The sequence below is a fragment of the Penicillium verrucosum genome (genome assembly GCF_028828655.1).
Source record: "Penicillium verrucosum strain IBT 35672 chromosome Unknown utg000002l_segment0_segment0, whole genome shotgun sequence".
NCBI lineage: Eukaryota > Fungi > Ascomycota > Eurotiomycetes > Eurotiales > Aspergillaceae > Penicillium > Penicillium verrucosum.
In genome coordinates this window covers 3,447,324-3,460,711 of record NW_026643211.1, presented here as the reverse complement: position 1 = coordinate 3,460,711, position 13,388 = coordinate 3,447,324, and the positions used below count along the sequence as shown (strand labels likewise).

Below are 13,388 nucleotides of genomic sequence, written 5' to 3'. Positions count from 1 at the left end.
ATATACATTTACCGAAAAAAAAGATGTATACAATCACCTATATTATACATACAGTACAGCCCTACAAAGTACTCCGTACCGGAGTACAACAATGAACAAAAAAAAACAAAGAAATCCAAATCCAACGATATCCACGAAATCCACGAAATCCACACTTCCCCAAATTCAGTTTCACCTTAAAAAACATATTATCCCACCCCCAATTTCTTTCTTCTCTTCTCTTCCCTTTCTGCCTCTTTTTGAACTCGTCAATTTCATTTATCCAACACAAAACCAAAAATAGATCGACACTGTAACCTCACATTGTCACTAGTGTATGTCAGCCCGTCAAAACGGATTGGCCCGGAGAGCTAACAAATTGGCCCACCGCTAGGATTCGCTTTCAAACCCCTCAAAACTACCAGGTCTCATCGCCTATCAGCGTCCACTGCTGCGAGGCAAACCGCCAGTCCTGAGCTCGACCCTCCTATTTATCCTTCCCCTCGCTAGAGTGTAATTTCGGCAACTGGCCGATCATCGATCTCACCACTTTACCCTCCTCCGATCCCTCCGATCCGAACTCCATTCCAACCTTTTCGATTTAGGTTCGACGGGGGACATATCCCCTCGATATCGTCGTCGATAACATTTTTTTTTCTTGTTTTGCGAGTGTCTCAAATATGAATGCTGAATGGGTGTGCGCCACCCGAGAGGATTGCTTTGTAGCCTGAATCGACTCACCTGCGACATTCCCGTTGGGCGACCATCCCGGAACAACGCACCAGCTCAACCCGCCCAGAACCGAAAGGCCGCGACCAGTCCACGTCGACCTGTCGGCCTGAAGCATGCAAGATGTCTGGCGGTGACGAGCAGGGTTTTGATGTCCGGTATCGCGACCCGCCTCCGTTTGGGCGACAATCGTCGACTCCGGTATTTGGCCAATCTGTTAGTGGTCACACTACCACTTCTTTAGGTGACTCGCCGACCGTCTCTTTCTCCCCCAGGCACAATCATCGACCACGTATTCTCCACTACCGTCGGGCTTCATTCGACCCCATAATCCCTCCACTTCCACAAATTATCTGTCGGGCGATCAATTGGAAGATCGTAGAGGGGAGTCTCCAGACCCTGCTGACTATTATCGCCAGCGTGGATCCCTGCCAGGAACTTCATCCAATGTAAGAGAGGGGTTCGGAGATGTAAGAACGGGCATGGCTGCGGCCGATTATCCTGCAGTCGGTGACAAAGTGTCACCCCTGCCAACAAACTTGTTGGAGTCATCGCGCGTTAGACGTCAACCTTATCGTTCAACATCAGATTCTCCAACATTAGGAGCTTCCTCGACCAACATACCCCCATTACACGCGAACGCAAGGTCACGGCAGCCCTCATTCAAAGATCTTGTCAACAAGTTCAACAAAACCTCTGATCAGATCCTCCCTTTGCCCTCTATTTCTCATCCAACCTCAAGGGCACCGAGCCCTTCCGGAAGTGTCGACGGAGAGCGAAATCGCGTGTTGCCACGGCGTCGTCAGTATCGTGATTCGACCCCATCATCGCCAGAGACAGATAGATTCGGTCCGCCACTAGCCACGAAGAGTGTTATTCCGCCGCCCCTGTTTCAACGGACCACAGAGTCGCATCCTCGTCGGCCATTGTTTGGTGACCTGTTGCCGATCAACACACAATTGAACAACGGAGTCATATCGCGTCTACAACAACGCCGCGGGTCGGATGGAAGTATTCCAAGCCCAAACCCAGCCTTCCTTGACCATCGCGATCAACATCCAACAAAAACACCACTCACACCTACTGCATGGTATCTTGGACACACAACTTCTTTGGAGGCAGTCCACGCCGGGATAAATACCACCGGCAAACATCGCCGGGTTCAAAGTGACTTGGATAAAATAAGAGAACCCCTTGCAGAACCGTGGAAACCTGAAATGGCGGTACCCGCGCCCTTGCTGCGGACCAAGCCCGATCATCGGTCGCCCTCGGGCAGTCCAAATTCCAAGTCTCGCATTCCTGTCTCCTCGCAGCGTCTCGTCGCTGCTTCCGGTCCCGGAAGCTTATCACCATCCTCCAATCCAACCTTCAGCAGCCGATCCGCCGCAATTACCTCGCCGCCCAAGGGCAGTAGCCGCCTGCCTCTTCCATCGCCGAAACAAAGCCCTCCCCGCATGCCAGCAGATGATCCCGCTTCGTTCGCGACAACCTCGCGCGGTAAGCGGGATCTAACAATCGGTCGAACCCGCAATCAATTGTCCGAATCCAGTCGGCGACTTCAGGCCTACATTGCTGAGCCACCGCCTAAAAAGTCGCCTCCGTTGCGCAGTTCACGACCCCGACAACCCGTCTCACATGGTGCCGCGGTCTCTCCACGCCCCAAAATCGGAGATAGAGTTTTGAATTTACAAAAACACGCCACCCATAGTGACTCGCGGTCTCGTCCTGACCGCAAATTACCTGAGTTGGGCAAGGTTGATTTTGACGCTCGTCGCCGGCACATTCAACAGGCAATCAACCGACATTCAAGCAACCCAGGCGTTCAAGAGAAACAGAATGACAGAGGATCGGACAGATCAGCTGCTGCAAAGCTTCGACGCCACGCTTTGGTACGAGAGCAGGAGACGCATAAAGATTCCAAGCAATTGACGGATGAACCTACAATTACCCCTAACCCGCCTGTGACCAACGCCCCGACATCCGATGAGATGGCTACGATGATCAAAGAGTCGACCGGTTCGGTTGATCACGAGGAAAATAGGGCTCAAGCCGTTCCTAGGCTGCATCTCAACACTGCCTTGCCGGCTTCGGATATGGCAGCACCCCACACAACAATGGACTCTCCCACTCTTGGCCTCCCACAGGGTGTGAATCCAACGACTTCAGGTGAGGGACGGCCTGCCAATGAAGACACGACACACTCGGGTGCCACATCGGACTCGGACGGTACCCATGTCACTACTTTTGATCCGGAGCCGCAGTCCGGGCTGCCCCAGGGCAATCCCACCGTTTCTCATCGAACTATTCTGGAACAAATAATGCAAATCCGCGGGTCCAGCCCGAGTGACGACTCATGCGACGAACCTGATTGCAGTCTTTCAGAGAACGACGACAGAGAGTCCATCCAGATTATGCTTGGAGACACGACCTACTACAACTCGTCTAGTAGCACCAATACCCAAGAGCCTGAGCGTGTATTAACGAACCAGGCTCAAAATGGGACTCATCTTCACAACCGGTGGAGTATGGGTTCATGGTCCTCTGGACAAAACCAACATTCTACCTGTGACGAGCAGTGTGACGAGAGTGGAGATGATTCTTTCCTACAGGGCCGTGAAACAGAACCACCAATTGAAACTTGTTCAGCTGTCTCAACAAGGCCAGCTTCAATAGCGGACGACGAACCACCCGCTCCAATTCAGGACCACGGCGTAATGGGACCGAATACACTTCAGACATCCGACCAGTTTCGATCCAATGCCTTCTCTACTCCACCAAGCTTGGCTAGATTGGGCAGATGGGATTCGAAACGTGTCACTCAGCTCTACCTGGAGGAGTTGACGCGAGGCAGGAGCCACCACCCTGGCTCATCAATCCACCCCTCATCCGAGCCTCGATCTCATCCCACCGATACATGTACATATGGGCGACCCGATAGTCTAACTGACGATCCAGTTGTCGTGCCAGGATTTGAGGACTTCCAAACATCAGATAGACTCTCACAGACGGCTAGTTTGGTTGGGCGTGATGACTGGGAACATGCATCTCCCTCCATCATGGACTGGATGCAGGTCGCGGCTGAAGATGAGGTCTTGACTCCTAACACCGAAACCGATGGCATGCGTACTGAAGGGGTGCTCACACCCCGCCTGGTGCCTTCGGCACACCACGACGCTGGTGCATCGAGTACGAACAATGGCCTTGGAGTCTCGGTTGATATCCAAGATTCCAACGAGCAGACTCGGTCTCATGTTTATTCTTCATCGGCATTCCTCCCGCCCCTAACAACACACTCAGCCGATAATGAGCCACTTGGCAGCCAGCCATCGGGCTACGTTGGACTCAACCGCAGTACACAGGCTGCTCCTAGAGGTCCGGGACACAGCCCGGACAGCAGCCAGGACTCTTCTTTCCGAAATTTGGAGTCTATTCAATCTACTGTGGCCGCTGACTCCTCTGCCACTTCACTTGTTCCGTCCACTGAGCAAACCTTTCGTGTTGAGCCGAAGGATTCGCCTTCTCCGGAACAACGACGTCTCAAGAAGCGGCGCCACATAATCAAAGAACTCGTCGATACGGAACATACCTTTGGTCATGATATGATAATCATTGAGGACATCTACAAGAGGACCTCGCTCACGGTATTGGATCCTGATGATGTCAAGGTTCTCTTCGGCAATTCTGATCAGGTTGCGGCCTTCTCCGACAAGTTCTTGTATGACCTCAAGCAAGCAGCTCAAAGCATCTACGTCATACCAAAGGCTCTGCGATGGACCAGCAAGCGAAAGCGCAACAATCAGCCTGCCGAGTCCACAACCCCAGAATCCGATGAAGTAACCGAACTTGCAGGAATGTCGGAGCTTGAAAAGGATCGTGCGACGTCTGTTGGTCAGATTTTTGTCACCCACATGACGCAGATGGAAAAGGTGTACACCGACTACTTGAAGAACCATGATGCCGCAAACAAGAAACTCCAGGTCGCCCAGCGTAGTCCCAAAGTGGGCTTTTGGCTGAGCGAATGTCAGAAGGGTGCCATGGATCTCACAACCGCCTGGGATTTGGACTCTTTGCTCGTTAAACCGGTGCAAAGAATCTTGAAGTATCCTCTTATTCTCCGCGACCTATTGGAGTCAACGCCAAACGACCACCCGGACCGAGCGGCAATTGCCAATGCCCTGGAAGAGGTGACAAATGTTTCTCACCGTATCAACGAACTGAAAAAACGAGTAGACCTCGTTGGTCAAGCTGTCGGTCGAAAGCGCAACCAGTCAGATGTGCGTACCGGTCTTTCTAAAGCCTTTGGTCGCCGCACGGAAAAGTTCAGACAGCAAGTTGGCCTCTCCGATTTGTTTGAAGATAAAACCTATGATTCGCTAGCGCAGAAACTTAGCGATGGCTATTTCCAGTTGCAAGTTGTCATGCGTGACGCTGAGAGTTACTCCCGGGATGTGCAACTCTATGTGAACCAGTTCAACGAGTATGCCGATTCGATCGAAGAGATTATTGGCATGTCGCCTTCTCCATATCCACAGTTGGAGAGCAAGTGGCACCGGTTCAAGATGACAGTTCAGGAACTTGTGTCGACTGCCCTCCCAGAACATGTATGTTGTACCGTTTTTATATTTCGAACAGAATACTAACGTTTATTACAGCTCGCTGTCGTCCGCAAAACGGTCATCGATCCGATGGTTGAACTATTAGGACTTTACAACGCACCCCAGCGAGTCATGCGGAAGCGCGACAAGCGACTCCCAGAATATGCGCGCTACAAAGCCATCAAAGACCGTGGCGACAAACCTGACAAGAAGACCACCGAGCAGGGCGAGCAGTTCCTAGCTTTGAACGATACTTTGAAGGATGAATTGCCTAAACTATATGGGTTGACTTCTAAACTGATGGCGGCGTGTCTGAAGAACTTCATCGAAATCCAAACTGTGTGGTACAGTGTTCTACAGAAAAAGATTGGTGCTCATGTGGAATTGTTCCCCAATGACCTTGACAGGCTCATCAGCGACTTCAACAGTGACCACAATTTGATGGAGGCACGAATGGGGGAGCTAAGCTCCTGCAACGGGTCGATGATGGCTCATTCGCTCAATTTGGTCCCCCTCTCACCGAGTGAACAGCAAAACCCCATGTCGCCTCGCCGTCCTTCTACAGTGAACAGCTCAAATGCTGATTCACCAAACATTTCCCGGGATTTCAGCGTCGGCAGCCAGTCATTCCAGTCTCCCCAGATGGAAAGCCACTCCAGCCGCAGCAGTCGTTACCGGGCTGATTCTATTCTATCTGGCCGAATGATCCCGGACACTCCCAGCCAACTGCTGCAACAAGTCACCAGCTCCCCCGCCCCTGTCAGGACCAGCGACGTCGAGCCTTTCCCAAGCCTGCCGAGACTCAGTCTAGACACGCCTTTCCTCGAAGATGTGATCAACGGCTCCTCGCACTCGAGCATTGCGCCGACTTCCCCGACTGATCGATACTCGGGATTCTTTTCGTCCGCCATGCCCATGTCGGATGCCCCAAGTGATACTGTCGTGGATGGGCACTTTGAACGCAGCCCCCCTCCCATGGGCCCTGCGACGTTGTTCTGCGCCGCGAGTGTTTATGACTTTAACATCGACACTCGCACCGAGGGCGGATATCCATATCTGACCTACGCCTCCGGGGATATTTTCGACGTCATAGGCGAGAAGGGCGAGCTCTGGCTTGCCCGCAATCAGGACGATGCCACCAGAACAGTTGGGTGGATTTGGAACAAGCATTTTGCTCGACTCGGCATCTAATCAAAAAACCTCACGCCATGTTTTCGGATGTATTCGCCAAGTGTCTTTTCAAAAATCTGCACGAACACAAAAAAAACACAAAAGGTTCCATACTAACTACAGGATATTACAGGATGATATTCCATGTTTCTTTTACCTGGATTTTTTTTTTTTTCATGATCTGTTTTCATACTTCTTCAAAATAATACCCCCTGAAGACCCAGGGCAAAAACAAAAGTGACTACACCAGTTGCAATGTTGCTGCTTTGTTGCTTTGTTGCTTTGCTCTGCTTTGGCTTTATTCGGCGTAATCTCATACTGATGATTTATGGACTTTTTCTCTTTTTTTTTTTCTGTTCATTTCAATTGCTTTTCCTCTCCCCGTTGTTTTTATCTGATCTCTCTGTCCATTCCATCCGACCTCCGTTCCTTTCCTCCCATCTCACCGCATCGTCTGAACCTCTTCTTCTAGAGCTCTGGGAGGCACATTTAGATACCCCTCTTTCTTGTGAATTAAATTCTTTAATAAAATCCTAAAATCCTAAAATCCTGCAGACTTGTCCAAATTATAAGTATCATTGAATCTATATCAACAGTACAGATTCACCGCTTTCCTTTTAGTGTGTATCCATCCATGGATGGATGGTTTGTCTTAATAAATTACATAGTAAGCATTCTGACATCAAGTGATAGCCAGGGGTAGATAGGTACCTTTTGCAACCAGGATGGTCACGCCAAACCCAACAGCCTTGGTCGTCCTTCCACTTGAGCTGCTGTGGCTCAAATTTGCTCTATCCCTCGGGGCCTGTGCTTGCGAGCTAGTAACACGCCAGAATGTACTATGACCGATATCGAGGAGAATAGCTAGTATATTCCATCTTCATAGTAACCGAGTCATGCAATGACTGATGTTAACATCAATCATTGCTATAAGGGACTGCCTCCAATCAGTGAATTGGTTGCAGTGGTTAGAGAATGGTCCGACTAGCTATATGACTTATTTGGGCATTGTCACCTACTCTATACTTACTTTGATAGTAGGTTGAGGGTTCAGTTTACCGAGGTTCTAGATTTTACTCCTTTCGTAGTCGAGCCCCTAAAACTACTTTGATATGGTCGACTTGTCTAAATACTATAACATGATGGATCAAATGTTAAAATAGGCGTGCTTTATAGAATGAAACGGTGGTATCATATGATCTACCCTTGCCCTAAGGCTAATAGTGGCCTAACAGGTGATATGTGTAAGGGGGTCAGTCCATATCAGGTAGGTCCGTTTCCGCCCATCCGTCGGGTATATGCCACGATTGTAGTAAGGGACCGAGGGAGACAGGACCGAAATATATCAAGTTGCCTTTGAAACCTCTTTCGTCGGATTTGCTGACCCCAAACGACCAAGGAAAGTCCCCGCTATCTCGGGGTGCCTGTAGGGAAAGTCCTTCCAAGGTTACCCATGCGAATTAGCAAATGAACTACAGCCAAGCAGTCAACAGGGGATGTACTTGATGGCCCTTTTAGATAGGTCACGCCGCCAGGGCTACTTTACCACGCAGCCTGGAAATCCGCTGCCGAGTCCCCCAGCGCCTGTTGGATCTCGTTAATGGCAGTGGGCATAGGTCACCTGGGTCGTTGCGATGAGGAACCGCCTGTCTTACCCGTGATGCTAATATATTTCAGACCAAGTGTCGTGAATCCTATACATATTTAGATAATATAGTATATTTACTAAATCTGTAGGGCTATATTGACGTTGTCGATGTCGTGGCCCGACTCGTGCTGGCGGATGTTACCCGGTGGTTTGACCCCATAGAGCACATCAAAGATTTTGTAATCCGCCGTATTTAGCAGTGCTATGTCAAACGGTCTAGGACTTGTGATTATGATTGGCGAAGTTGCGGTTCTGTTAAATGAGTGTGATGTGTATGCGGCCTCGGCCTAACCTCTCTAGTTCGGGTGATCTTCCTCCCATTGCCTACTCTACTTACTCTTCACCTTAGCATAACCCTTCAACTATTGTCCATAGAGTACAATTGAAAATAGCCGCATTCAAGCATTCAATCCATCCTCCTCCCTTCTCCGCCACACTATAAGGCTGACGGCCTCCCCCTCCGAAGCGCCCAATCCCGAGGTCCCGACCGGTCCCACTTCCACTCCGCCAGTGCAGAAACGGGGGGAAACACATTTGAGCCTGTTACTCGGGATATTGCCGTCGCTTTCGCCTCTTGCCACTGAAACGAGGTTGCAGATTACATCCCATTTACATTGTGCGCGGGGGCACCCCGAGCTCTCAAGTTCTGCGCAAAGATCTGCCCCGTTCATCTCAACCGCGATTTGTGGGGTGTCTGGCTTGGCTGTCTGAGGCAACCTAGCACTTATTGCGCGTTCTCGATTGTGGCGCAGTGTATAGCTTGTCACTACTTTTCACGGTGTTCATATTCTAGCGGGTTAACTGAGGTTTTGTGATTAACTTCGACACACATATCATACCGCCATCATGTTGCGCAAGGTGCGCGGGCGGTTTGGCGACAAGGTGAGTTTGGCGCAATTCGGCACTAGCGGCGCGAGTTACTGACTTGCGCAGTTGAACCCAGATGATGCCTTTTTGAGTTGTAAGTGTCGGGAACAGAATCTGTCGCCTTGGTGATCGAACACGGTATACTTACAAGTCGTCCTTGGGTGCTCATAGATTACGACGTGCGATGTATGGAATCAATCCCCGAAGTGAGAAAGAAAGGGTTGGTGGCTAACGAACATGCAGTGACAAGAGAGGATATGCAAACTCTTAAGAACGACTGGCTCACAGATAATGTGGGTTTGAATGGCGAGAACAATCCTTCTAGCTGGGACATATGAGCTAATCTGTCATAGATCATTTCATTCTGGGAGGAGTAAGTCCCTAGAGTCGGTCCGACATACTTCACAGTACCGAACATGGCACTGATCTCCGACTTTCTTGCTCTAGATATCTCGAACATGAATTTCTTTCACGATACCAATCCTCCAATATCATCCTTCTCCGTCCCAGCATGTCATTCATGATCCTCCAGACCCCCGATCCACGCACCCTCCGCGAAGCACTCCCGGATTTCAGTCGAGCCACCCACGTCTTCCTCCCCATTAATGACTGCCGCAACGTCTCCCAAGCAGAAGGAGGCACACACTGGTCCCTCCTGTTGATCTCAGTCGTCGACCGCATCGCATTCCACTACGACTCGCTATACCAAGGAAACGTCTGGGAGGCAGACACGGTCACTCGCAAATTCGGATACCTCCTAAACATGCCCATCAGGTTCCTGCATCTGAATGACTCACCCCAGCAAGACGGCGGCAGCGACTGCGGCGTCTACGTGTGTATGAACATGCGACATCTTCTCATGAAGCGGTTGCTGATGGCAAGCGCACACGAGAAAGTGAGTATGAGTCTCGGAGGGCGCAAGGTCGATGCCAATGCTTCTCGCAAAGAGATGGCCAAGATTATCGAAGGATTCCGGAAAGAAGGCGAGCGTCGACGATCGTATGTCACCCGTGATCAACCTAGCTGCACGGTGCAGTAGGGGAACAGAAGCAAGATGCTAATATTGGAATTTTTCAGAACAAGCGCCAGTCCTATGGGGAAGAAATCGAGGAGTCCTCCGCGTGTTGATTGATTTGACCCTCTTTCCTTTGCTTATTTTTATGAGTTTACGTCTTCTTTTATGGTTCCCTTACACACTCTCAGACTCCTCTTCAGAGGATAAAGCTTCGTCAAAAACATGTGGACATTGCATTGACGATTGTGTACCTACCAGCGTTGCATTATTTGAATGCGTGTCATGAACTACATAATAACCTTCAAGGCACGTTTTACTGTACTGTCTAATTCTCATGAACTTATTTCTACTGGGTTATCCAAGGGATTTTATGTACCTCGGCATACTATCTATACATGTACTAATATAGTCTTTCTTAGGGTGTTTATATCTCACCTCATCAAGACCGCCGAGTGACCTATTCCACGAGTCATATCGCCACCAGTGTGATGGATATTCTGTCGCTGAATTTGGAAGATCCAATCTCATGCTGATAACAAACTTTGACCGAATCCATCTTCTAGGAAGATCGAGATCTGAACTATGAAAAGGTATCATGCATTTTCTTCATGATCATCGAAAGGAAAATGGGAAAGGACCGCAGTTTTCTCAAACTCAGTGCTTGAATGTTCCATCAGGCCATCCTTGATGCTCTGGATGACAGCCCTACACCGTTCAAGCTCATCCTCATCTGAAACCCAGCCTAAGGCGTCTGTCCCGATTACATCCCTCATCTCGCCTAGTTCTTGTAGTTTCTCTTGTTCTTGGCGATAATCCTCTGAACATTTCTGTATCTCTTCCTCAGAAAAGTGAATTGGACATTCAACAGATCTCGTTTGGGCTCCTTCGTCCAGCGACATAGGCCAATTCTTAAGGATCTGCAACATGGCATACTTCAAGGAGACAGAATCTCCTTCCCAGGGAGCCTGTGCATGATGAAAAAGTTTCGCTCGTAGCATACAGTTTTCGGATCTGATAGCGTCAAAATGATCCGGTAGAGATTTCATGGTCAACGCAGCATAATAGAAATGTACGATCCGTCTCCGCATCGTCTCTTGAACGGTTTCCTGTTCTTCATGGCTGAGTTGATCAAAATTATCTGGCAATTTGACCTCTGGCTTAGATAATGTCTCGGATAATGGATCGCCCCAATTTTGAAAATGGTCGGGGATTCCAGCGCATAGACAGAGGGGTAGGATAACTGTATGTTGCCAGTCAATTATCCCTACCACGTCGTTAGACGTATTCACCAGGATATTGCTAGGTGAAAAGTCCGGATGGCGAAGAGTCGGGCGGGACATGCGGTGGCCGGGTGGAACATCGAGGCAGGGCGCTAATTTCGAATAATTGGTAAGGAGATGCTGGTACGGAATAGGCGAGATGTTTTGGAGCTGGTGTATTTCTCGTAGGTATCTTTCGACGTGTAGGCGTGGTTTGCCGAATCTTTTACAGAACTCTATCTCACGCTTAGCAGGTGCTTCGAAGCATGCAGAAAAGGTATTCCCTAGCTCGAGGTTAATACTTCTAACGAAAACAGGTGCCCCTAGATATAAGACTCTAGATATAAGACTTACATGGGCCACGGTCAACCTCTAGAGAGGTACGTTCTCCATACCACCATTCATACTGTGCAGTTGGGCCAACGACGATATCGTCCGAGACCGGGATAAAGTGCTGTGAGCTGTCAAGATCACGGCGGTGAAAAAGACTTCCGCTTGCTGGGAAGTTGATGCTCATAAACTGTCTCTCTATATCAACGATCTGTCTTATTATTTTGACCCGAGTTTTAGTATCCATAGAGAACCACTGGTCACTCAAGGGTGTTCCTTCAAGCCTTTCAAGCATAATATATTCGGTTCCAACGGCGTTTGTCCGATCTGGAGAATATGTAAGGACTTTCGGGACTGGGACCCCATGAGCACGCAGAAGTGCGAGTGTAGCAGCTTCACTAGCCACTGCATGATGCTTCGGAACAGTCGTCTTGTATGGTATCCTTGCAAGAACTGCATATCCGTCATTGAAGGTGACTTGCAAGATACGGTTAAAGCCCCCTCGGCGAGTTTTGTGATCGAGGCCACGCCATTGGGGTGTCGATTGACAGAGTCGCAGGTCGCCCTAACAAGAGCATCCACATCAAATTGAATACGGCGTTCAGCGCGGCGAAGCTCTTCGTTGAATCTGTTTTAACGCGGCAAGTCAGTTTATCGCAATTGACGCGTTCGGCAGCGCAGCTACCTACCGTCACGACTCACAGAAAGCGCCCGGAGGTGTATTCGAACAGATCAGGATTACTCCTCGTAGAGGGCATCCTCCGAGGTGATGACTTCGAGTATCGACTAAAAAGTCTCGAAAAGCGTCGCATTTTCACAGATGGCTGGCGTTACTCCTAAGCTGTTATTACTATTATCTATGTTGTAGGGTACTACTTCCAAAGTTAGCTAGTCCCATTCTGGTCAGCGTGTTATTACTCAGCAGAAATGCGACCCACGTTTCTCTCTTCCAATTCGGGTTAGCGCCCGGAGGTGTAGTCAGTTGCCCAATAGGAACGCAGTGTGATCCATATATGTATATAGAAACCTTGCCAACAGCGAAGCAACAGATACTCCGTACAGTGGTACATATTTGACATTAGGTACTTTGACCTAGCACCCACTTTGTAGCTTTCCAGGCAGATATGGAAATTCAATTCAATTTAATAGCTAGTAATACACAACTTGATTTTTAAATATAGTAGACGGTCTAAAGCGGGGCCTGAAGTATGATGTTGATTGAGTACAACTTAAACGCACTATCACCAGGATGCGCAAAACTGACATGTCTTAGGCCGCTGAGAAGGAAAAATCTATCTAGTCGATCTCACTATCGACCGCATCAAGAGCTGCCTGGACATGTGATCGGAGATGTAAAGCTCATACCGCCGAGTTATTAAACTTTCCTATCGCCCTTGACCAAATTACCATAAAGCTATGCTCTGCTCTAGAACACCGGAGAAGATATCACGGCTGATCTAGGGGACCCAGAACCTGCCAATAGATTAAGATACAGTGGATCATCTTGTGAACGGGTGCTTATTGTATGATGACTTAGAACTTCACTAGAACACCCATTGGTTGCAGACATGTTATTAAATTATCAGCTAGCTGAGGTGCACTCCCTTGCCACCGTATTCCTATAGGGAGGCCCACCGTAGCGAAGGCTTCCTTAGTGACCGATTATGGCATAAAATGGCACTTATTCTCTTATCTCCCTTAAGTAAACCTAAGTGTTGCCCTGTGAAGCACCACTTTTTCTATCGCGAAAAACCTCGAGGATAATAGCCAGATTATTCGATGACATTGGGATTTCT

The 13,388-nt window shown here is 49.1% G+C and overlaps 3 protein-coding genes across 3 annotated transcripts; 2 read left to right on the top strand and 1 right to left on the bottom strand.

Moving 5' to 3' along the window:
• Positions 1–831: 831 nt before the first annotated feature.
• N7516_006963 (putative Rho guanyl nucleotide exchange factor) lies at positions 832–6,494 on the top strand (the record flags this gene model as incomplete). The annotated part of the gene is made up of 3 exons (XM_057219683.1): positions 832–924; positions 984–5,309; positions 5,361–6,494. The coding sequence occupies 3 exons, from the start codon at positions 832–834 to the stop codon at positions 6,492–6,494; spliced, it is 5,553 nt and encodes a 1,850-aa protein (XP_057073774.1).
• Positions 6,495–8,937: 2,443 nt separating this feature from the next.
• N7516_006962 (Ulp1 protease family protein) lies at positions 8,938–10,027 on the top strand (the record flags this gene model as incomplete). The annotated part of the gene is made up of 6 exons (XM_057219682.1): positions 8,938–9,003; positions 9,055–9,082; positions 9,160–9,174; positions 9,232–9,281; positions 9,342–9,361; positions 9,436–10,027. The coding sequence occupies exons 1-6, from the start codon at positions 8,968–8,970 to the stop codon at positions 10,025–10,027; spliced, it is 741 nt and encodes a 246-aa protein (XP_057073773.1). The 5' UTR covers positions 8,938–8,967.
• Positions 10,028–10,596: 569 nt separating this feature from the next.
• Positions 10,597–12,350, bottom strand: N7516_006961 (aminoglycoside phosphotransferase family protein; the record flags this gene model as incomplete). The annotated part of the gene is made up of 4 exons (XM_057219681.1): positions 10,597–11,546; positions 11,617–12,022; positions 12,082–12,220; positions 12,295–12,350. The coding sequence occupies 4 exons, from the start codon at positions 12,348–12,350 to the stop codon at positions 10,597–10,599; spliced, it is 1,551 nt and encodes a 516-aa protein (XP_057073772.1).
• Positions 12,351–13,388: the final 1,038 nt, after the last annotated feature.